The sequence below is a fragment of the Dysidea avara genome, chromosome 5 (assembly GCF_963678975.1).
Source record: "Dysidea avara chromosome 5, odDysAvar1.4, whole genome shotgun sequence".
NCBI classification, from domain to species: Eukaryota; Metazoa; Porifera; class Demospongiae; order Dictyoceratida; family Dysideidae; genus Dysidea; species Dysidea avara.
In genome coordinates, this window is record NC_089276.1 from 4,795,257 (window position 1) to 4,820,883 (window position 25,627).

Below are 25,627 nucleotides of genomic sequence, written 5' to 3' on the forward strand. Positions count from 1 at the left end.
TTGGAAATGGCAATCTCAAGACTGGATCTTGAGGTACTTTTAGTGTAAACATGCACAACACATGTATGTAATTTTTGACTTTATTCTTTACTGTGGTGCAGCTTATGACTTTTACAACTAGCCAAAAGTCATTTATAACTAGCTTTTTGGTCACAACTAGACCCCGTTTTAGCCCCTGGTATAAGATGATATATGAGCAATCCAATTCAGCTCAAATTGTCTTGTCGCACAGTGTAAATTGGGCAACACCATGGAACGGTATTTTGTAAGCTTTGCCAAGTCTTTGAAGATACACAGTAAAAACTAGACAATTCCAAATGGCTTGTGCCACACATTGGTACGGTTCATGATGCTTATTCCAGAAGATTTTTAGTGCTAACCAAATGAGAAGTCACATAGTTTGTGTACCTATTTCGAATATTTCTAAGCATCTTCCAGAATATTGCTGAAATTATGACAAAGCTAAGTGATTTGAGTGTTGGCTCACACCACCCGTCTGAATAATCACCTACCCAAATAAATCCTGTAAACTAGCAAATTAAATCAGCACACTTTTTGCCTCTGCTACAATTTGTGGCTTAGTGTAATCGTTACAGTTCTTTGTTTCATACGGACAAACTTACAGCACATGGAACAAGTGCCAAATCCTGTCCTGTGATAATAGAGCATAGCAATTGAGATAGCAATGTAACTAATGACATGACGCAACCATCAAATTAATTACTTCCGGTACAATGAGGAGTGCTAGTGTGTGAAATGGAGCTTAGAAGTAACTGACTTATTGCAACATATTCGATTGTTGTATCTTAATCTCTCTGTGATAGCTTTGATCTGCTGGACCCACCACCTCTGGGACAACCCACCTGAATATCTAAATAAGTTCTATCAATGTAATATGTAAAGTATGGACTGCTGTTCTTATATACACAAATGCAATCAATCTGACTGTAATGACAAGCCTGATATTTTCTGATATGTACACTTGTATAACCATATGATCATCCATATCACAATTGTTACATGTAACTGTTAGATGCACATTATTAGTGTACCTGATATACGAAGTGTCAATGGTCCACTGGTATAGTCAACACCACCAATGGTTACAGTACAAGTGATGGTACCAGCATCCTCTGCAAGTAGATTATTACCAGTTACACTTTGTGTTGTCTGACCAGTAGGAAAACATGTTAGAGTATTATGAGCATAGTTAGTAAAACATCCTCCAGTGTTCCACTGGTAGTTGGTCACTGGAAATATTGTTGGTCCACCATCACTTGGTGTCACCACACATGTCAGAGTGACATTACTCAATATGGGATAGTCAAATGTGTTAGTAGATCCACTAACTGGTGTACCAGCTGGATTACTGACTATGGTGACTGTGTACAGTTGACCATCAACACCTGGATAAAATAACATGAAAATCCATCTGCATAATAACTTGCAGTTTTTGAGCATTATATAGCCAGCGTGTATATTAATTAAAATAAAGCATGTGGAACTATAGAACATAAAATGGAGTGAATAAATAAATTTTTAAAAAAGCAAAAAAACATGTGAGGTTACTGAAAGGAGTTGATGTTTCACCATAAATACAGTATATTGATAAAAATGCGAAATTCTAAGTTTGGACTGCAGTGCTACCTGAGAAGAAACAAGCCAACTATTCCTCACAGCATAAGAATGTTCACTCAGTCTGTATTGCAAGTTTGAAATTAACCCAAGATTGTTTGTGGTGGCGATAACACTGCTGAGACTATCACTGGAGTGACTGAAAATAGACACTAGTGAGGTAGCTTAGCAAAGTTTACGGGGTGGATAAAAGCACCATTTTTGGTACAAAAGTTGCTTATCAAATTTAAAAGGGGGTGCCCACCAAACCTAATTATGCATGGGCTGAAAACAAAATGGTCAACAAGTAGCCCCAGTATAGTACATTGGTGGTATATCATACATTTAGTGAAATACACTTACGTAGTTTTCCTATTGTAATTGAATTATATTCAATATGTATATACAGACTTGTCAATTGAATTAATGAATGATACTGTGAGATAACTTTTGCATGAGTGTAGTCTTCTTAGTGGCAGTTACTACCAACGTTTAAGATGCACGTTCACAACCGTGCTTCGGTTCCTGCATCAGCAGTCATTTGGACTAGTTAATAATACACACATTTTGGCTGAAGCTGCAGCTCATGCACGCCATGCAGTTTCACCATAAAGAAGACCCCACATGCAAAAGTTAATTTACAGTATCACAACATTATTGATTCATTTCACAAGTTTGTACATACTGAATGCCAAATATAGGAAAACTACGTAAGTGCATTCCATTCCATATTCAAGTGTATGATATACTGGGGCCATTTTGTTTTCAGCCCACACATAATTAGGTTTTATACATCTTTCCCAGTACCTTTTAAAGTTTCCACCAATCTGAAAGATTTTAGCATTGTCTTTCATGACAGGCAATGCAAGGGTAGGTTGTTCAGCAAATGAGCTGCGTCTGCTGAACAACCTACCCTTGCGGGGCAAACAGGTCAAATGACTTTTCTAACAATTTTTACTTGCTATTCTAACATTTTTTTTGCAGCATTAATTGTGTTATGTCAGTGGCAGCTACTGATAAGCAGTTACTGTAAATGATGTTCTCTGGTTTAGTACAAATGATAACCATATACTTATTAGCAGCATTTTGGGTATTGATCTCACTTTTAATCTTGGAGATATTTGTAACTCCAACAGTATACGTATGAGCACAAAATGGTAATACTGGAAAGTATCCTAATTTTATCAGACCAAGTTTGATTCACCGAGATAGAAAATTATACCATTATTTTGAAGCTGCATCCATCCATGCAAAGTTTGATAGCAATAGGAACAGATGCACTGTAAAATTGGAAGTATGAATGCCATACAAAATTTTCACAGGGGTCATACAAATCGCCATTTTGTATGATCTTCATACTTCTGAATTTACGGTGTGGAAAGGAAGCATTATCATCAGGATTTATCCAAGGAGCTCTCATTTGCAGTACAACCTTCATAAGCAAGACAACATTGCATAAAAGCTAGTGAGCTGAAGGGTGACAAAAATACAGCTAACCAGAAATTAGCTGATGTATTCAGAAGTACAGTAAATGGCACTCATTTTGAAGGTCTAGTGATTCAACTGATTGTATAGATTTCATGGAAAAGGTTTTAATCGTTGAAGGTCAAGTAGGAGTCATTATGCCCAGGTTTTATGAAATGATTGTTGAGCATGAAGCTTGTGTTATGTGCACTTCAATGATAGCGTCCGTCTGTAGTCATGTTGGTCTTGGTAGTCTACTCAGATCTTTTATGACTAATAGCAACAAAACTCTCAATAACCTCCTAAAATGGAAAGCTGATTTTTAAAATAAAGTGAATTGCCACAATTTATTAAAACATGCTGTTCAAGAGCAGCAAACTGAGTTTGAAAAGGCCTTACTTGGCCAAGGAGAATATGAATTGGTCACTGAATTAAGCATCTAAAAGTCCCACATTGCAGATAGTTACAAATAAATGCATAACTGAGGGTTTATGGAAAATATGAAACAAGTTTAATCATTTCATTTTGCCAAATAATTAAATTTTTTACAGCTAATTAAACATTCCACCCATGCTAATGGAGCACCCGATGGCTAGTGATCTTATATTGCTAGTCCAGAGTGCTCCCAAGAACTTATTCAGCTCTTTGTTAAACCAGGTGCATGCCCACAGCCAGCCACTTACATTGCTAACACACCAGGAAGAGCTGTATCTACAAGTACCGTAGCAAATGCTGCAGCGTCACCATGCAGCAAGCCAGAGAGTGTGGGATGGGGTAACTTTGGAAATGAAATTACAGTGAATTTTAAATAATACAGCAGATTTGGATGCCATTCTGGTATCTGGAGTCATACTTGACCGTCACCTTTGATTTCATAACTTTTTTCACCTAGGCTTTCTTAGACCGCATCACAGCTTGGCTGTTTTTTTTTTTTTTTGTGTAGATATATATAGATGCAACATAGTTTTGATCACAGTACAAGTACATTTATGAAGTGCGAAAAGACAGGTTGCTACAAGGAACAATAAAGCTCTACACGCTAGTAACCATTGGCTTCCAGAGTTACTGCCACACAAACCTCATTTATTTAGAAGTTTCATGTAATAATATTATTGTATCATGGAAGGAGGGCATCAGATAGAGCAACAGGATTGAAGTTTCCTGAGTAAGGAAATGACAGTATCAGTGATACACTGCCTGGGCATTGAGCTTGGCACCTTGTAAATACCAGGCCACTATTCACATTCGCTAGATTTTTGTGTGAGAATCCAAACTTATTCCCTATACATAGATACGGTGTATGCATATTTACTGCTGGTATATTATCAATGCAAAAAACAGCTAAGCTGTGAAAAGGATGTTACCTTTAAAGGTGATTAAGTTGTGAAATTAAAAGTGGCAACCAAGAATGATGTTAGTGTTTATAAATACAGTAGCACATTTATCGGTATTACTGGCCAATTGGCTGCCACCTTTGAATTTAAAACTTTATTCACCCAAGGTTTGGAGGTTGAATTTTTTTATGGCTAGGCTATTTGTAAGCTTTTTTGCATTATAAATAACTCAAAAATTGGCTTTGGGGTTTGTTTTCACTCAATATCTTCTTATCTACAGATACAGTGATGTTTGTGAAAGATAGAAGTTAGCTAAGTAATCTGAGAATGACAATTAATTGTAGAGAAGATTGGATAAGGTACTGCTGACTTCAATCACTCTTACTGACATGTTTAGATCAGGTGTAACGATATCAGTAAGAATATCATGACTGTATATGCTTGTGCCTCATCCTTGTCATTCACCAAGCATAATGTTAGTATGAGACAGCATAGCCAACTCACAATGAATTTTATCTATACACTGCTTAAATACTGCAGTATTATTGTCAATGATCCAATCTAACTGTAATGAGCAAATAATAATAATAACAGTTCCCTAAAGCACGATTCTAGCATACACAAATAGCAAGATATACGTTTGCTACAGTTGTACATCAAGTGTGTCGCATGGCCAAAGAAAGTCAGTGTGTTTAGGCATGTGACAGACAAGTGCACATTTTACGGGAACCAAGAAAACACAATAGTATTTTTATGCATTTGTACCACAGTAACATCTAAATAGAAATAGCCTTTTTTTTCTGTGAAATATTCCTCTGGGTGCATGTGGGACATCTCTTCCATACCAAATTTGAACTGAATTGGTCCAGCTGTCTTTAAGATATGCTCTTTTAAAGTTTGTCTTTTTTTTTCTTCATATTTTTTTCTCATCTTCTGTTAACTTTTCTTTTTGCACCTCTTACAAAATTACCGAAACTCACACATACTGTATTGGATTCTTTTCAAATTTGGAGGGTATAAAGAACTTATTATAGCACATTTATCTTTCAATTGGTGTACAGATTGGCAAAAGTGGTGAAAAGTTACAAGCAACTTTCAAAAAATACAAGTGCAATTTTTTGTTATATCTGCAGGGTAAATCTACTAACAGAAACAAGCTAAAAATTATATGCAAATAGGCTGATCATTGTAGCATGGACCTTTGTGATTTGAAACTTCTTAGGGTATTAGATAAAGAGATATAAAGCCAAAACCAAACATGTGAAACAGGCATGATCAAGATACTCTAATAGTACGGTCACAAAGAAATAAAAACAAAAAAAATTGAAAAATAGTTTAGGGTTCAAACCAGGGATCTCCACACCTATATGCCTAAACCCTTTCTTTACCACTCTACCACTGCTGTCAGTTGCTTGATTTCTATCTTATAAATGGAAGTTGTAGTTTGCTACACCAGAATGTAATTTCATAGATCTAAAGATAGTTCCATCAATCATCAAGTTGCAAGTTGCTACTATTAAGTAATTAATCATCTGGCAGCTAATCATCAGGACTATTGAATTAAACCAAAATTAACAAACTATTAGGTGTATTGTCTCCTTGCAATGGGCTGCTCTGCACTTTGCACCCTTAAGTATAGGCAGTATCATACGGTACAGTAGAACTGTATATTAGGGATCATGAAGGTTTGGGTTTTTCTGGTCAAAAATATCACCCAAAAAACAGCTTTACAATACCATCCTGGTGGCTTACAGTATTGGTTAGGTATAACCAAGCCCAAAAGTGCCTTCTAAATGCTTCCAATAGATTGGTACAAAAACTTATTCAATGGAATTTTCTACTCTCTAACTGCCTGCCTATACCTTCAGCCAAGCGTAACTCAGTAACGGCTAAGGCTAGGGACTTGATTTTTCACTGTTTGTGCCTTTTGGGCAAACAACAGTATGTACAATGCATGTGGTATGGACTTACCTTTGTCCGTCTTTGTGTCCCATTTCTTTTTGCTGACAGCCCAAGGTGTCGATTTGTGGTAGCATGATGGCTTCCTTACATTTGTAAATGAGAATCGTCAATGTGACTTAATTGATTGCAGAGGTACTTCTCTACTGTTCCTTGTTTGTAATGCTGAGAAACAGGCTGAACATAGCTGAAAGCAAAGCATAATGGCCACTTCACTTTGAAGTCAATACTTAATAGTTGCGGTGTGCATTCAAACAAAACATTACCTCTGGTACCATTCTTTCTTTTGGTGTGGCATGCACGGGTTCATCAGTCATAATAGCTAATGTTACAAAATGTAACAAACAAGTATAAGGAAAAAATTAAGAATTTTAAGTTTGATTAGGGGTCATAGAAAAAAGTAGGGAAAAATGGAGGTCACTTACAGCTGCAGATATACTAGTGGACATTTAATCCCTATGGGTATAGACTAAAGTGGGAATAAATGTCCATGCACTAGTACGTATATCAAGACACACGGTAGTGTGTCGTGCGGCCCAAGAAACCGGCGCGCCACACCGTGAGTATATTGACAGGAAGAAAGAAAACGTCATTTTCACACCTTTGTATCTCGGTGATCCCTTATCCGATTGGAACCACATTTGCTACAGAGTTGCCCGCCAGCCAGGGGAGTCTACTTTCCAAATTTGAAGGAAATCGCTCCAGCTATTTCCGAGATACGAGCTGCCAAAGTTTTGATTTTTTTCTTCGTTTTTTTTTTCTTCTTCGTGTTTTCGTACACTTGCAAAAATTGCTATAAAACGCAAACGCGTACTCTGATCACCTTGAAATTTGGCACACAGAAAGGGAGTCCAAAGGCGAATCCTAGTGTCAACTGTGGTGCAAATCCGATGAATGGTTCAGGAGTTATGACCGATTATTCGCGTAAAACAAGATTGATTTGTTGTCACGCCTACAGGGTAAACCGCTTCATGGAATGAGTTGAAAATTGCTATGTAGATGGAGTAACCATCGTAGGAGTGCCTTTTGGTGGTTTGAAAGAAATCGAGATAAAGACCATGGAGATATGACACAAAACCTAACCTGTGTCACAATTACGTGATCGGTTTTTAGTAATAAAAAAGTGTTAGTTTTTACGCCTACTAGGCAAACCGCTTAGAGCAATGAGCTGAAAATCGGTGTATAGCTGGAATAATCTTCATAGAAAGTCCTTGCAGTAGTACAAAAGAATTGGATTACAAACCACTGAGTTATGATTCGAAAGCCAAATCCGTGTAGCAAATGCTAGATCGAGATACTCTAATAGAACAGTCACCCTAATAGAGCATTCGGCTAATATATTTACTCCATTATAGAATTCTATTACATTACAACTGCAAGTTATTCTGTAGGGAGTTCAGCTGCAAACAGTTAATCTTATAGACAGTTCAGCAAGAAGCAAGTCACCCTGTGGAGAGTTAAGCTACAAATATATCACTGTTAGTAGGGTCAAAAATTGTGGTTTCGTGACCAACCTCTGGCTAACAAAGTTTGATGGTTTAATATTGTACTTTAGGGTATTTTAAACAAAATGGGCTCCCACGCCGCTTTTTAAAGTCCGGGGAAAGTTCGGTAGAACCAAAAGTCCAAAATGGCTACTAACTGACATGCGCAAAAATAAAAATAATGATAAAAATTCAAATAAAGGTTCTTTTAAAACTAATTTGGGGTCAAGCAATCCATTTCTGATGTTATTTTTGTGATTGGATGTTCTGTTAATGTAAATTTTAAGAATTTTGCTCAATAATATGTAATATAAACAGTGTGTTAAGTCTAATTCAAGGTTCATCCAATGACTCCAACTCATTTGATGATTCAGGTTCAGTATCAAAATCAGATTCAGATTCAGATGCAGCTTCAGATTCAGCTCTGAATTGGCAAAGTCATAGCCATCCTGTCACACTGATGGGACTGGAAGTGAAATTGGAAGGGCAGGTTTGTGTGGCGCACTGGCCATTCACCAATTCCCAAACATGACCTATAGGAGAGGGATGTCTTCTCAGGTCAGGGTGGCACTGAACATAGGCTAAAAAGTTGGCACATTTGATATGCTGCTCAAGATTGTCGTCATCAGGAAGCAAACGCACCGAAGATTTTTTCTTTAGGCTTTTCCATTTGGTTGCACAGGCTAGATTCAGAGAGGAATTTTGTGTGTCTCCATAGATGTAGCGGATAACAAAGGACTTAAGGTCATTCAAGACATTATCACTCAGCAGAAGGCCTTCTCTACACTTTGAGATGAGGCTACCGGCCTCAGTACTTTTTGACAATTTCTCATAGAGGGATATCTTGCTGTGCCCAGAAAAACAGCTGTTGGCATCACAGCCAGACAAGACACAAAAAGGTATAAGAGATTTGGCAAAATATTCAGTACACATGCCTCTGCAGAAAAAAAATTGCTTCTTAGAGGTATTATAATACCTGGAATGTCATGTGAAATGGCTGCAGCCTGAATGTACACATCTGTGTCTTCTGCATCGATTACTATGAGATTGCTATAACCAGGTGATATCAATCTTAGAGCTGCATAAACAGATAGCATAATTGTGTCAGTCCCACCCTGGCTAAAACTCAGGCTTTCTTTGGTGTCACCAGTTGACAGACTCACTCAGTCCTCACCCACTGAGTAGACTAGTTCCTGACTGATAGACTTAGACAGTTCTGAGAGCTGATGAGTTTTGATTAGAGCCTGGAGGCATTTCTTGTTGCCAGCAGTGCAGAAAATTGTCTTGAATTGCAGACCATGGGAAATAGATCAGCTGGCTTCATATATACATTGGGTATGGGACCTTGACCCTGAATGCGCAATTCACGCTTATCTTTGATCAGTGGACTCAGCATAGTCATGGGGATCATTGATGCAGATGATGGTGGTAATACTGACATGCTGTGCCAGGATCACAGACCCTATTTTGTTGGTGTAGTCACCCCAAGTGTGTGGAGGCCCATCACTCTTGACACATAGGTGATGCTAGGCACTACATCTTGTCCACTAATGCTGTGTAAGAGTTGACATCAAGAGGCAGTAATGCTAACTTCTGCAGAAGTTTGCTCTTTTGAGTCTTTCTGAAAGTACCATTGGAATTGGACAGTGTTAGGTATTCTTCAGATATACGATGTTTCATGAGCTCAGGTAGAAACAGTAGACCATTGACATCAACACGGATGCTAGTATCCTGCTATCCATTTCTCCTTGTTTTATTTTTAGTGTGTTTTCAGAGACTTTTCTTGATGGAATCCCTGCAAAGGTGGGATGTGAATTACGTTTTATGCTATCATGGATGGATTTTTCTTTAGAATAGATGCGCTCATCCATGAAAATTTTTATCGGCTGGGTCTCCCCATCTTGCTTGGCCTTCTTGAAGTCTGAAATGAGCTCAGGTGTAGCTGGAATAGCTAATTGTGAGGTTCTTAGAGCAGGCAATGCTGGATCAAATGGAAAGCAATATTAAAGCATGATGTTAGATCTTGTACAGCTTGCCCATCTCTGTGCATACGTGCTGGAGTATATTCCTCATGCTTTTGAGAGAGTTACTTTCTATTCACCTGAGCAGCTTGAATTCAACCAATGTTGTTGACAATTTTTTGGCATCAGCCATTAATTGCTTCTCATTGCAAAGAATTGACAGTCAGCTAGTTTTAGTCAGCTAACTCTGTCAAGGGGGCCGTGTACTGTCAAGAGGGATACTATTGACTGTGGAGCTGAAAGAACAAGGCTTAATCACTGTAAACAGCTAGCTAATTGTTTGTTCCGGTAGCTACCAAACTTAAATTTCTAGGTTATAGGAACATCCAATCACAAAAATAACATCAGAAATGGATTCTTTGACCCCAAATTAGTCTAAAAGGAACCTTTATTTGAATTTTTATTATTATTTTATTTTTGCGCATGTCAGCTAGTAGCCATTTTAGACTTTTGGCTCTACTGAACTTTCCCCGGACTTTAAAAAGCGGCGTGGGAGCTCATTTTGTTTAAAATACCCTAAAGTACAATATTAAACCATCAAACTTTGTTAGCCAGAGGTTGGTCACGAAACCACAGTTTTTGACCCTACTATGTAGAGATTCAGAACATTACAAGTCACACTGAAGAGAGTTCAGCTATAAACAAGTCATGCATCCTGTAGAGAATTCAGCTACAATTAAGTCACTCTCTAGAGAATTCAGCTACACACAAGTCACTGTGGAGAGAGTTCAGCTACAAACAAAGTACCCTGTAGAGAGATCAGCTACAAACAAAACATTTTGCAGAGAGTTCAGCTACAAACAAATCAACCTTTAGAGCAATCAGCAACAAACAAATCAACTTGTAGAGAGATCAACTACAAACAAATCAGCTTGTAGAGAGATCAGTTACACACAAATCAACCTGTAGAGAGATAAGCTAGAAACAAATCACCCTGTAGAGAGTTCAGCTACAAAAAATCACCCTGTAGAGACATCAGCTAGAAACTAGACACAATGTAAGGAGTTCAGCTACAAGCATCACCCTGTAGAGAGTTCAGCTAAAACAAATCAACCTGCACAGAGGTCAGCAACAAGCAAATCACCTTATAGACAGTTCAGCTACAAACAAATTACCTTGTAGAGAGATCGGCTACAAACAAATCAACCTGCAGAGAGATCAGCTACAAGGAAATCACCCTGTAGAGAGATCAGCTACACACAAATCACCCTGTAGAGAGTTCAGCTACTAACAAATCAACCTGTAGAGCGATCAGTTAGAAACAAATCACCCTGAAGAGAGGTCAGCTACAAAAAATCACCTTGTAGAGAGATCAACTACAAACAAAACATTTTGCAGAGAGTTCAGCTACAAACATTACAAATCAACCTTTAGAGCGATCAGCAACAAACAAATCAACTTGTAGAGAGATCAGCTAGAAACAAATCAACCTGCAGAGAGATCAGCTACAAATAAATCACCTTATAGATAGTTCAGCTACAAACAAATCACCCTGTAGAGAGATCAGCTACAAATAAATCAACCTGCAGAGAGATCAGCTACACACAAATCAAGTTGTAGAGAGATCAGCTACAAACAAATCACCCTGTAGAGAGATCAGCTACAAACTAGACACAGTGTAAGGAGTTCAGCTACAAGCAAATCACCTTTTAGTGAGTTCAGCTAGACACAAATCAACCTGCAGTGAGATCACCTACAAAAAAGCACCTTGTACAGAGCTCAGTTACAAACAAATTACCCTGTAGAGAGATCAAGTAGAAGAATTCACCTTGTAGAGAGTTCAGCAACAAAGAAACCACCATGTAGAGAGTTCAGCTGCAAACAAATTACCCTGTAGAAAATTCAGTTACAAACAAATTGCCCAGTAGAAAGATCAGCTAGAAGAAGTTACCTTGTAGAGAGTTTAGCTACAAACAAACCATTTTGTAATGAGTTCAGCTGCAAACAAATCACCTGTACAGAATTCAGCTACAAACAAATCACCCTGTAGAGAGATCAGCTAGAAGAAGTTATGTTGTAGACAGTTCAGCCACAAACAATTCACCCTGTACAGAGATCAGTTAGAAGCAGTTTCCTTGTAGAGAGTTTAGCTGCAAACAAATCACCCTGTAGAAAATTCAGTTACAAACAAATCGCCCAATAGAAAGATCAGCTAGAAGAAGTTACCTTGTAGAGAGTTCAGCTACAAAGAAACCATTTTGTAATGAGTTCAGCTGCAAACAAATCACCTGTACAGAATTCAGCTACAAACAAATCACCCTGTAGAGAGATCAGCTAGAAGAAGTTATGTTGTAGACAGTTCAGCTACAAACAATTCACCCTGTACAGAGATCAGTTTGAAGCAGTTTCATTGTAGAGAGTTCAATTACAAACAAATCACCCTGTAGAAAGATCAGCTAGATTAATTCACCTTGTAGAAATTTCAACTACAAAGAAACCACCATGTAGAGAGTTCAGCTGCAAACAAGTCACCCTGTAGAAAATTCAGCTACAAACATATCATCCAGTAGAAAGATCAGCTAGAAGAAGTTACCTTGTAGAGAGTTCAGCTACAAAGAACTATTCTGTAAAGAGCTCAGCTGCAAACAAATCACTTGTACAGAATTCAGCTACAAACAAATCACCCTGTAGAGAGATCAGCTAAAAGAAGTTACCTTGTAGACAGTTCAGCTACAAACAATTCACTCTGTACAGAGATCAGTTAGAAGAAGTTTCCTTGTAGAAAGTTCAGCTACAAATAAATCACCCTGTAGAAAGACCAGCTAAAAGAATTCACCTTGTAGAGATTTCAGCTACAAGAAACCACCATGTAGAGAGTTCAGCTGCAAACAAGTCACCTGTACAGAATTCAGCTACAAACAAATCACCCTGTAAAGAGATCAGCTAGAAGAATAGTTACCAGTTACCTTGTAGATAGTTCAGCTGCAAACAATTCACCCTGTAGAGAGATCAGCTAGAAGAAGTCACCTTGTAGATAGTTCAGTTACAAACAAATCACCCTGTAGAGAGATCAACTAGAAGAAGTCACCTTGTAGAGTGTTAAGTTACAAAGAAACCACCATGCAGAGAGTTCTGTAATAAATATATGTATTATATATAACTTGTACATTTACTGATAAATTCAGAAATGCGACCGAATTTTGGAAAATCACCCATATGGTCGCATTTGACAACTAAAATATTTAATGTTGAAATTGCAAACTTTATAGTGCAAATCTACTTCTTAATGGTTGACACCCATTCTCAATACCTTAAATTACAAGAGCTTTCTTGAAATATTTTTAAAACTGTGCCCTACTCTTATTAGCAACCCACTAAACATGAAAATTCTAATTATTTCATGCGCGCCCATAAGGGTGATTTTCCAAATTTCAGTCACAAATATTTAAAGTGTTTAACATCTGTTTCATCTTTTCTTCTTCCTGTGGTAAAGAAAAAACGATAGGTTAAAAAGCCCCAAAGCCGGCCATAGGCCGGCATTGGGTTATACAAATACAAAAAGAAGTGAAATCTAATCCAAGCTGTACAAAAAGTGTGCGGCCCTCAAAAAGGCTATGGTGAAAAAAGATGTGAAATCCAAAGTGGCGGCCAAGAAATGGCTGTGATGGTAGGTTAATGGCAAAAGTTTTAATTATGACAATTCAGGTGAATTTGGTGCCGCTTGGTCAATTGGCAGCACAAAATTCACCTGAATTGTCGTTATTAAAATTTTAGCCATTAACCTACCATCACAGCCATTTCTTGGCCGCCACCTTGGATTTCACATTTTATTCACCATAGCCTTTTTGAGGGTCACACACTTTATTTTACAGTTGGCTGTTTTGGAGTAGATATATCAAGACACACTGTAGTGTGTCGTGCGGCCCAAGAAGCCGGCGCGTAACACCCGTGAGTATATTTACAGGAAGAAAGAAAATGCAATTTTCGCACCTCCGTAGCTCTGTGTTTCCTTGATGAAACAAGACGATTTTTGCTGTGGACATGCCCTCCAACTGCAGCACTCCACATTCCAAATTTGAGCGAAATCGCTTCAAGCGTTCCCGAGATATGCGACTTCACAAATTGGCTCAGTTTCTTCGTTTTTTCTTCTTATTTTTCTTTTTCTTGTCGCACACTTACAAAAACTGCTATAAAACTCGAACGCCATATCCGACTGCCTTGAAAGTTGGCACACAGAAGGGGATATAAAGGCGCATCTCGGTACCAACTTTGGCTGGAATACGATAAACAGGCAAAGAGTTATGAGCGATTATTCACGAAAAATAACACCAATATGTTGTTACGCCTACAGGGTAAACCGCGTATGGGAAGAAGCTCAAAATCGGTGGGTGAATAGGTTAACTATTGAACCTCAAACCTTTTGTGGTTTGAAAGAAATCGAGCTAAAAAACAGGAAGATACAACGAAAAAACCAACAGTGTGTAACAATTACGCAATCGAGATTAGCTAATAAAAAAAAACGACTGCTTGCCACGCCTACCAGATAAACCGCTTGGGGTAATGCTTTGAAAATCGTTGTACAGATGGAGTAATCATCTTATAAAGGCTCATCGATGGTGTAGAAGAATCAGACTTAAAGCCACGGAGTTATAACACGAAATCCAACTTGGTGCAGCAAGTGCGAGATCGAGATATTCTAATAGAGCAGTCATCCTAATAGAGCAGTCACCCGAAGAGAATTCAAGAGATCAGCTAGAAACAAGAAACCTGTATAGAGATCAGCTACACACAAGTCACCCTGTAGAGAGATCAGCTAGAAGAAGATACCTTGTAGGGAGTTCATGCAACTATGGAGAGGGATAGTTCAGCTAGAAAAAATCACCTTGTATAGTTCAGCTACAAAGAAACCACCATGTAGAGAGTTCAGCTACAAACAAATCGCCCTGTGGAGAGATCAATAGAAGAAGTTACCTTGCAGAGAGTTCAGCTACAAAGAAACCATCATGTAGAGAGTTCAGCTACAAACAAATCTCCCTGTAGAGTGATTAGCTAGAAGAAGTTACCTTGTAGAGAGTTCAGCTACAAAGAAACCATCATGTAGAGAGTTCAGCTACAAACAAATCTCCCTGTAGAGAGATCAGCTAGAAGAAGTTACCTTGTAGAGAGTTCAGCTTCAAACAAATCACCCTGTAGAAAGATCAGCTAGAAGGGGTCACCTTGTAGAGAGTTCAGTTACAAAGAAACCACCATGTAGAGAGCTCAGCTACAAACTAGTGACTTTGTAGAGACATCAGCTAGAAGAAGTTACCTTGTAGAGAGTTCAGCTACAAAGAAACCATTCTTTAAAGAGCTCAGCTGCAAACAAATCACCTGTACAGAATTCAGCTACAAATAAATCACCATGTAGAGAGATCAGCTAGAAGAAGTTATCTTGTAGATAGTTCATCTACAAGCAAATCACCCTGTAGAGAGATCAGCTAGAAGTTTACTTGTAGAGAGTTCAGCTACAAAGAAACCATCATTTAGAGAGTTCAGCTTCAAACAAATCACCTGTAGAGAGTTCAGCTACAAACAAATCTCCCTGTAGAGAGATCAGCTAGAAGAAGTTACCTTGTAGAGAGTTCAGCTACACTCCCTGTAGAGAGATCAGCTAGAAGAAGTTACCTTGTAGAGAGTTCAGCTACAAACAAATCACCCTGTAGAAAGATCAGCTAGAAGAAGTCACCTTGTAGAAAGTTCAGTTACAAAGAAACCACCATGTAGAGAGTTCAGCTACAAACTAGTCACCTTGTAGAGACATCAGCTAGAAGAAGTTACCTTGTAGAGAGTTCAGCTACAAAGAAACCATCTTGTAGAGAATTCAGCTGCAAAGAAATCACCCTGTATAAAATTCTGCCACAAACAAATTGCCCTGTAGAAAGATCAGTTAGAAGAAGTTACCTTTTAGAGAGTTCAGCTACAAAGAAACCATTTTGTAAAGAGCTCAGCTGCAAACAAATCACCTGTACAGAATTCAGCTACAAACAAATCACCCTGTAGAGAGGTCAGCTAGAAGAAATTACCTTGTACATAGTTCAGCTACAAAGAAATCACCAAGTAGAGAGTTCAGCTGCAAAGAAATCACCCTGTATAAAATTCTGTCACAAACAAATTGCCCTGTAGAAAGATCAGTTAGAAGAAGTTACCTTTTAGAGAGTTCAGCTACAAAGAAACCATTCTGTAAAGAGCTCAGCTGCAAACAAATCACCTGTACAGAATTCAGCTACAAACAAATCACCCTGTAGAGAGATCAGCTAGAAGAAGTTACCTTGTAGATCGTTCAGCTACAAACAAATCACCCTGTAGAGAGATCAGCTAGAAGAAGTTACCTTGTAGAGAGTTCAGCTACAAAGAAACCACCATGTAGAGAGTTCAGCTGCAAAGAAATCACCTTGTATAAAATTCTGCCACGAACAAATTGCCCTGTAGAAAGATCAGTTAGAAGAAGTTACCTTGTAGATAGTTCAGCTACAAACAGATCTCCCTGTAGAGAGATCAGCTAGAAGAAATTACCTTGTAGAGAGTTCAGCTACAAAGAAACCACCATGTAGAGAGTTCAGCTGCAAAGAAATCACCCTGTAGAAAATGCAGCCACAAACAAATTGCCCTGTAGAAAGATCAGTTAGAAGAAGTTACCTTTTAGAGAGTTCAGCTACAAAGAAACTACCCTGTAGAGAGATCAGCTAGAAGAAGTCACCTTGTAGAGAGTTCAGCTACAAAGAAACCATCATGTAGAGAGTTCAGCTACAAACAAATCTCCCTGTAGAGAGATTAGCTAGAAGAAGTCACCTTGTAGAGAGTTCAGCTACAAAGAAACCATCATTTAGAGAGTTCAGCTTCAAACAAATCACCTGTAGAGAGTTCAGCTACAAACAAATCTCCCTGTAGAGAGATCAGCTAGAAGAAGTTACCTTGTAGAGAGTGAAGCTACAAACAAATCACCCTATTGAAAGATCAGCTAGAAGAAGTCACCTTGTAGAAAGTTCAGTTACAAAAAGAAACCACCATGTAGAGAGTTTAGCTACAAACTAGTGACCTTGTAGAGACATCAGCTAGAAAAGTTACCTTGTAGAGAGTTCAGCTACAAAGAAACCATTCTGTAAAGAGCTCAGCTGCAAACAAATCACCTGTACAGAATTCATGCTACAAACAAATCACCCTGTAGAGAGATCAGCTAGAAGAAATTACCTTGTAAATAGTTCAGCTACAAACAAATCACCCTGTAAAAAGATCAGTTAGAAGAAGTTACTTTGTAGAGAGTTCAGCTACAAAGAAACCATAAAGAGCTCAGCTGCAAACAAATCACCTGTACAGAATTCAGCTACAAACAAATCACCCTGTAGAGAGATCAGCTAGAAGAAGTTACCTTATAGATAGTTCAGCTACAAACAAATCTCCCTGTAGAGAGATCAGCTAGAAGAAATTACCTTGTAGAGAGTTCAGCTACAAAGAAACCATCATGTAGAGAGTTCAGCTGCAAAGAAATCACCACTGCCCAATTTTCAAGGCAATAGCTCTTTCCAATCTGAAGTTATCAATTGTCAAAGTTGGCAAATTGGATGTGTGGAAGGCCCCTTTTCGCAAATCCGGTCACATATGTATTATATGTGACCGGATTTACGAAAAAGGGTCTTCCACACACATCCAATTCTATGAACTTGAATGACCAAACCTTTGTGCTCAAATAAGATACTAACCTGAAATTTTGTTTATGTATTAACCTATGTTGTTACTCATCGCTGCCCAAATTTCAAGGCAATACTATATTCCTATCTGACATTTATGAACTGCCAAAGTTCGTAAATTGGATGTGTGTGGAAGACCCCTTTTCGCAAATCCGGTCACATATATATAATTTGTACATTTACTGATAAAATATTTAAAGTACATCTACTTCATCTTTTTTTCTTCCTGTAGTAAAGAAAAAAAACAGGTTAAAAAAGTCCCAAAGCAAAGCTGGCCATAGGCCGGCTTTGGGGTATACAAATACAAAAAGAAATGAAATCTAACCCAAAACAGTCAAGCTGTAAAAAAAGTGTGCGGCCCTCAGAAAGGCTATGGTGAAAAAAGATGTGAAATCCAAGGTGGCGGCCAAGAAATGGCTGTGATGGTAGGTTAATGGTAAAAATTTTAATAACGACAATTCAGGTGAATTTTTGTGCCGCTTCACAAAATTTACCTGAATTGTCATTATTAAAATTTTTACCATTAACCTACCATCACAGCCATTTCTTGGCCGCCACCTTGAATTTCACATCTTTTTTCGCCATAGCCTTTCTGAGGGCCGCACACTTTTTTTACAGCTTGGCTGTTTTGGATTAGATATATATATCCCTTGTTTCCCTACTTTTCAATGATCCCTAACCAAACTTAAAATTCAGTATGCAGTGGTCAGCAACAGATTCTATGTATCAAGACACATGGTAGTGTGTCGTGCGGCCCAAGAAGCCGGCGCGTAACACCCGTGAGTATATTGACAGGAAGAAAGAAAATGCAATTTTCGCACCTCCGTAGCTCTGTGCTTCCTTGATGAAACAAGACGATTTTTGCTGTGGACATGCCCTCCAACTGCAGCACTCCACATTCCAAATTTGAGCGAAATCGCTTCAAGCGTTCTCGAGATATGCGACTTCACAAATTGGCTCAGTTTCTTCATTTTTTTCTTCTTTTTCTTTTTCTTGTCGCACACTTACAAAAACTGCTATAAAACGCGAATGCCAAATCCGATTGCCTTGAAATTTGGCACACAGAAGGGGGTATAAAGGCGCATCTCTGTACCAACTTTGGCAGGAATACGATAAACAGGCAAAGCGTTATGAGCGATTATTCACGAAAAATAACACCAATATGTTGTCACGCCTACAGGGTAAACCGCGTACGGAAAGAAGCTGAAAATCGGTGGGTGAATAGGTTAACTATTGAACCTCAAACCTTTTGTGGTTTGAAAGAAATCGAGCTAAAAAACAGGAAGATACAACGAAAAAACCAACAGTGTGTAACAATTATGCAATCGAGATTAGCTAATAAAAAAACGACTGCTTGCCACGCCTACCAGATAAACCGCTTGGGGTAATGCTTTGAAAATCGTTGTACAGATGGAGTAAATCATCTTAGAAAGGCTCATCCATGGTGTAGAAGAATCAAACTTAAAGCCACGGAGTTATAACACGAAATCCAACTTGGTGCAGCAAGTGCGAGATCGAGATACTCTAATAGAGCAGTTATCCTAATAGAGCAGTCACCCTGAAAAGAATTCAAGAGATCAGCTAGAAACAAGAGACCTGTATAGAGATCAGCTACACACAAGTCACCCTGTAGAGAGATCAGCTAGAAGAAGTTACCTTGTAGGGAGTTGGTGGGGACTATTCTACGGAATGGAACGGAACGGAACGGAACGGAACGGAATGATGGACTAAACCACGGAACGGAACGCTTTCTCAAACTGAAGCTTGCAACTTACCATTGCTGAAACTTCCCTTATAAGTTAGCAGTGGCATGGTTAAACATAAGATAAAAAGAATTAACGGATCGATTGTGGGTTTTTGTTGGTTGTCATTAGTAACGAAGTATTATTGTGGGATGAGCTGTATCAGTGATGTTCATCCATACGGAAGGGAACTTTATGTGAGCTGTTTTTCTTATTTAGACTTTACAAAACAGTCTGGGCCGGTCTTTCAAGTCATAAGTCAGTGTATAAATAAAGCAAGCAGGAAGATACTGGTAACAGGAAAGAGCCAGCTGAATTAAAACTTGAAGAATTTTGTGCAGTGTGTGAGGAGCAAATATTTTGGCAGACCGCAAGGAGGGTATATTCTGCAAACATCACTGAAGTGTATGCATGGAGTTATTTATATAATAACAGCTGGTGCAGTGGACTAATGCCGTATTCAATAGTGAGCTGATTTTATCTGTTGCACAATTCAAGGATGTGTCTGACTGCTAGCCTTGAATCAGGCTAAATGTCAAAACTCCAAGATCAGCCAAATCTCTATTATAAGCCGCATGTGAAACCATGCCCGTAGCCACCAGGCAAACGTGATTTGGACCAGGATGTGTGTGTAATTTCAATGTATCTAGTCAGACCTGAAATGGAACACTTACATTAATTACATACCACCTAAGAATCCTAGGATTTCTTAAGTGTAACATTTCACATGCTTCACTTCAAACAAAACAGGTTAAATTTGTTCGTCTATTTTCAAGTGATTCCCAGTCCAGCTGGTCCATGAAATTACAATGGGATCACATGTATTTGTTACAGTGCGGGCTGTCCTGTGTTGGATCTACTCTAGAGTTGAGATTTCAAGGTAGACTCACTGCCAATTTACTGACACTAGTACTGTTGTAGCATGTTTAAGTGGAGGACAAATGAAATAGTAATGCTAGATTATTTATGTGTACAAATTTTTCATAATGAAATTGATATCCCATTTTGATTTTTACTTCCACTTTGCAACATATTCAAGAGCAAGAAGCTACCACACTTAATCTCCAACCACTGTCATTAATTAACCAAGATCTCACTAGTCTGTAATTCACCTTACTGTAGTGATTTTATTGATCCATCTGTATGCTTTCTTCATTTCCTTTGAAGTTGTACCAAGAGTTCATAATAAGGTGGGGAGTGTCTAACTTGAATGCATTCACCAAACACCCTGCTTAAAGTAACACCTCGGCCTTATTTCAGAACAAAGGCTTTACCTTCTTCAGCAACTCTAATCAACAGTTTTCTATCCCCCAGTAAAGGTGTTGATTTGATGAAAGGTGAACTTTACACAGGGTGTTTGTACAGGCCATACTGAGAGTTAGACACTCTCCACCATACAAATCAGTATTACGAACTCTTGGTTGTACAGTATAGGTAAACAAAGATAAGTTTCTCTCCCATCTTATTCTAGGATTTCTATTGACAAGGAAAATTCAATTATTTGTATACAGGCTCAAAATTGAGAAAATATAAAGAAAGTGAATTAATATTATACAGTCAGTTTGCTTTTGGATATTTAATGTCTCCAACCACAACAAAAATTCGATGAATCCATGCATCTCATCACTGGTCGTCTGAACATTCTGAAAGTGATACCTCACTCAATCAACCATATATTCTGTTTATTAGACTGAATAAAGTCATGATTACCTAATCAATCACTTAATTAATGTTTTATAATTATCCTATTCCATTTACCTAGAGGTTCCACTGATAAAATGCAATTTCAGCAATGATAGCAGCTAGCCAAGCTGCAAGTTGATTCAGAAAGCACTCCATTCTGTAAAATAGACCCCATCCAGAATTCAACTCAGTACTCAGGCTGAGATATCTGACAATAGTCCACTACTCTGTTAATGAATCATTGATGTTCACACAATATAGCCTCCTTGAGGTATCTGAATGTTTGCTCCTCACACACTGCACAAAATTCCTTTAGATTCTACTTAGACTGAGTTGATTCAGCTTGTCACCATACTTGTTTCCTTTGTAGTGTAGCTATACACATACTGATTTATGCCGATTAGAAATGCTGGGCCTCAGACTGTACATTCTAAAGCCAAGTAAGTAAAAATAACTCACATACTAGTAAAAAAAGTCATACATTAAGTTCCCTACTTGATATATCCGAAGATGAAATCACTGAGTCAGCTATTCCCACAATTAGTACTTCGTTACTAATGACAACCAACAAGAACCCACAATCGATCCTTAAATTCGTTTTATCTTTCTTGGGGTACGTTTGATTACCTGCTGGAAGTGCCACTGATAACTTGTACAGCAATGGTAAGCTGCAAGCTTCAATCTGAGAAAGCATTCCGTTCCGCAGTTTAGTCCATCATTCCGTTCTGTTCCGTTCCGTTCCGTAGAATAGTCCCCACCTAGGGAGTTCATGCAACTATGGAAATGGATAGTTCAGCTAGAAGAAATCACCTCGTAGAGTTCAGCTACAAAGAAACCACCATGTAGAGAGTTCAGCTACAAACAAATCGCCCTGTGGAGAGATCAATAGAAGAAGTTACCTTGTAGAGAGTTCAGCTACAAAGAAACCATCATGTAGAGAGTTCAGCTACAAACAAATCTCCCTGTAGAGAGATTAGCTAGAAGAAGTCACCTTGTAGAGAGTTCAGCTACAAAGAAACCATCATTTAGAGAGTTCAGCTTCAAACAAATCACCTGTAGAGAGTTCAGCTACAAACAAATCTCCCTGTAGAGAGATCAGCTAGAAGAAGTTACCTTGTAGAGAGTGAAGCTACAAACAAATCACCCTGTAGAAAGATCAGCTAGAAGAAGTCACCTTGTAGAAAGTTCAGTTACAAAGAAACCACCATGTAGAGAGTTCAGCTACAAACTAGTGACCTTGTAGAGACATCAGCTAGAAAAGTTACCTTGTAGAGAGTTCAGCTACAAAGAAACCATTCTGTAAAGAGCTCAGCTGCAAACAAATCACCTGCACAGAATTCAGCTACAAACAAATCACCCTGTAGAGAGGTCAGCTAGAAGAAATTACCTTGTAGATAGTTCAGCTACAAAGAAACCACCATGTAGAGAGTTCAGCTGCAAAGAAATCACCCTGTAGAAAATTCAGCCACAAACAAATTGCCCTGTAGAAAGATCAGTTAGAAGAAGTTGCCGTGTAGAGAGTTCAGCTAGAAGAAGTTACCCTGTAGATCATTCAGCGACAAATAATTCACCCTGTAGAGAGAGCATCTAGAAGAAGTCACCTTGTAGAGTGTTCAGTTACAAAGAAACCACCATGGAGATTTCTGTAATCAATATATGTATTATATATATAATTTGTACATTTACTGATAAAATATTTAAAGTACATCTACTTCATCTTTTCTTCTTCCTTTGGTAAAAAAAAAGATAGGTTAAAAAAGTCCCAAAGCTGGCCATAGGCCGGCTTTGGGGTATACAAATACAAAAAGAAATGAAATCTAATCCAAAACAGCCAAGCTGTAAAAAAAGTGTGCGGCCCTCAAAAACGCTATGGTGAAAAAAGATGTGAAATCCAAGGTGGCGGCCAAGAAATGGCTGTGATGGTAGGTTAATGGTAAAAATTTTAATAATGACAATTCAGGTGAATTTTGTGCCAAGACCAAGCGGCACAAAAATTCACCTGAATTGTCGTTATTAAAACTTTTACCTTTAACCTACCATCACAGCCATGTCTTGGCCGCCACCTTGGATTTCACATCTTTTTTCACCATAGCCTTTTTGAGGGCCGCACACTTTTTTTACAGCATGGCTGTTTTGGATTAGGTATAATTACTTATGGTAGCACACACTGATAAATGTCAAACAGGCAGCGGTAGGCAACAAAATTGGTTCTCTGGCATAAGCTTAAACTATGATAGAGTTTCCAAATGAACATGCAAATTTGATAAATCACGTAGTACTGTACATTAGGGATCATGGAGGATTGCGCTTTTTCACAAATATACTGACCAAGAAATCAGCCTTATAATACCTTCATGGTGCCTTGGCACGTAGTATATGTTAGGTGTGAACAGTGTCTTCAGTGTGACCTATAATGCTTCCAAAGGTTTGCTACAATTTTAAAACCAGGTGTGCACCCACAGCCGGCCAAAGGCCGGCTGTGGGCGCGTGCATGCCTGGTTTACTGAAATTGTTTTCATAAAAGTGTGTGTGTTTGTGTGTGTGTGTGTGTGTTTGTGTGTGTGTATGTGTGTTTGTGTTTGTGTTTGTGTGTGTGTGTGTGTGTTTGTGTGTGTGTGTGTGTGTGTGTGTGTGTGTGTGTGTGTGTGTGTGTGTGTGTGTGTGTGTGTGTGTGTGTGTGTGTGTGTGTGTGTGTGTGTACCTATCTACCTATGTTTGTCCGTATGCACCCAAGTGAGCAAAATCGTTAAATAATGGCAAAAGCAGATTTTACATAAGAAGTAAAAGCGAAATAAAGTCTGTATTAAACTTCTGCACAGGTAAACTTTGCTCTGAGGTGGTTTCATTTCAGTGGTCTGAAATATGGGTGTGGCAACTCTCCACAGACTTTGTGAATTTCCTTCCCTTCGGCAGGCATTTAACAACTGAAAACAATGGTGTAGGCCTCATAGATTACTATATAGGAATAGTTTATCCCTTTGAGTTGAAGGGGCATATCCCTTACATGTGCGAACAAAAATAAAGAGCAGCCTTGAGGCTTTGTTGAGAGAATTTGTGGGAAAAACATGACAGTAAAACAGTTTAGAAGATACTTTTGTGCGTAATAATATTATGTTGGTAAAGGAAGTTTGTTTAACAAGTGTTTCCTCAACAGTGCATAGCAACGTCATTAAAAGAATTAGGAAAATTTCATGAATTACGAAATATGAGAATTACACACTAATAATAATGTATTATTGCACAACCAAAAATCCTATTGGCTATAGCAATAAAAATAGTAATACATAGTTGGTTAATTCCAGATGAGTTAGCTAGCTGCATGGCGCCTGGTTTTTAGAAGTAGCACAACATCATCAACTTCTTTACAAAGGCTTTGGAATTTTTAACTGACTGACTTACTAATACAAGCACAGCTAAGGCTACATAATAGGAAATTTTATTCTCTCTTAGGCGTTGCTTAGCCTGACAGGTGCTTTTTGGAATATTGCAGTTTGTACAATGCATGCATCATGGACTTACCTTTGTGTCCATTTTTTGCTGACAGTACAAGGCATTAATTTTCATGCAGAGGTGCTTCTTGCATTGTTTTTCATTAAATTTTGTTGCCATGTAACAAACTGAACATAGCTGAAAATGAGGCATGTAATAGCCACTTCACGTTTATGCACTTGACAGTTGGGTGTGCATTCAGATGCAAATTAATTTGTGACCCAGTCTGAGAAAACCGGTCTTATTGCCCATGTCAGCAGATTTGATTTTTCACCCAGGACACAAAGTTACATGAATAAACTATCTATTTCCACAATAAAAATCAGCTAGACTTGAGTGGTCTGGTTTTACTGGCTGCTTTTTCCAAGACCAGTGGCGATCTGTATGTGTGGTGTGGGGCCTTAATGGAGCTCTGGTCAGCCTGGGGATGACTGCATGTGGCTGTACAGCTCTGTGGTGTTGAACAAGTACCTCTGCTGTGAATTTCCTTTCATTTTAGCCAACTTTGAGACTTCAATAGCTCAAAACTTGGCCTAATTCATCCCTACGCCTTCCTTTTCAATTTATGAACACCATCTTGCCCGTCTTCCAGGGCCCCCGCTCCCCACCCATTGTGCAGCTCGCCTGATACAGTCAACCTCGGTTTAAAAACTATCTAAAATGGTGGGAAACTTAGTTGTTGGCTACTTGCACAGTGGATGCTGCGGAAGGTAAGGAATTAGTGTAAAACATTTGAAAATTTGGTGCACATTGCTTCAACCATTGGCGAGCTACAACACACTAAACACTTAAAACCGGCGTTTCTCAATGCTTTTAAATAGGAGATAAGCCCGGTTTTCCCAGAGTGGGTCACATTTTATGATATCTTTAGCACCATTCTTTCTTTTGATGCAGTATGCGTGGGTTCACCAGCCAAAACTATGTTACAACAAAAGTAAACAAACAAGTATAAATTAAAAATTTTAAGTTCAAGATTAAGGATCATATAGAAATAAAAAGTAGTGAAGCATAGGAGGTCACCATACGTACATATGTATGCATGTAAACTATTGGAGATTAGTAATTAAATTATACACTAGTATATCTGTTGATGTAGGTGACTGAGTTATGAGGCTTTAAAAATATCCCATACATTTAATATAAACAATTCAGGTGCACAAACATGTTTGCAAC

At 38.4% G+C, this 25,627-nt stretch overlaps 1 protein-coding gene across 1 annotated transcript in view; it reads right to left on the reverse strand.

The window, feature by feature from the left end:
* The window catches only part of LOC136256552 (uncharacterized), a 54,653-nt gene that overhangs the window by 5,857 nt on the left and 23,169 nt on the right, over nucleotides 1–25,627 (reverse strand). Inside the window, exon 2 of the mRNA XM_066049530.1 lies at nucleotides 1,053–1,406. Coding sequence (XP_065905602.1) covers nucleotides 1,053–1,406 — 354 coding nt within the window. The remainder of the gene's footprint in view (nucleotides 1–1,052; nucleotides 1,407–25,627) is intronic.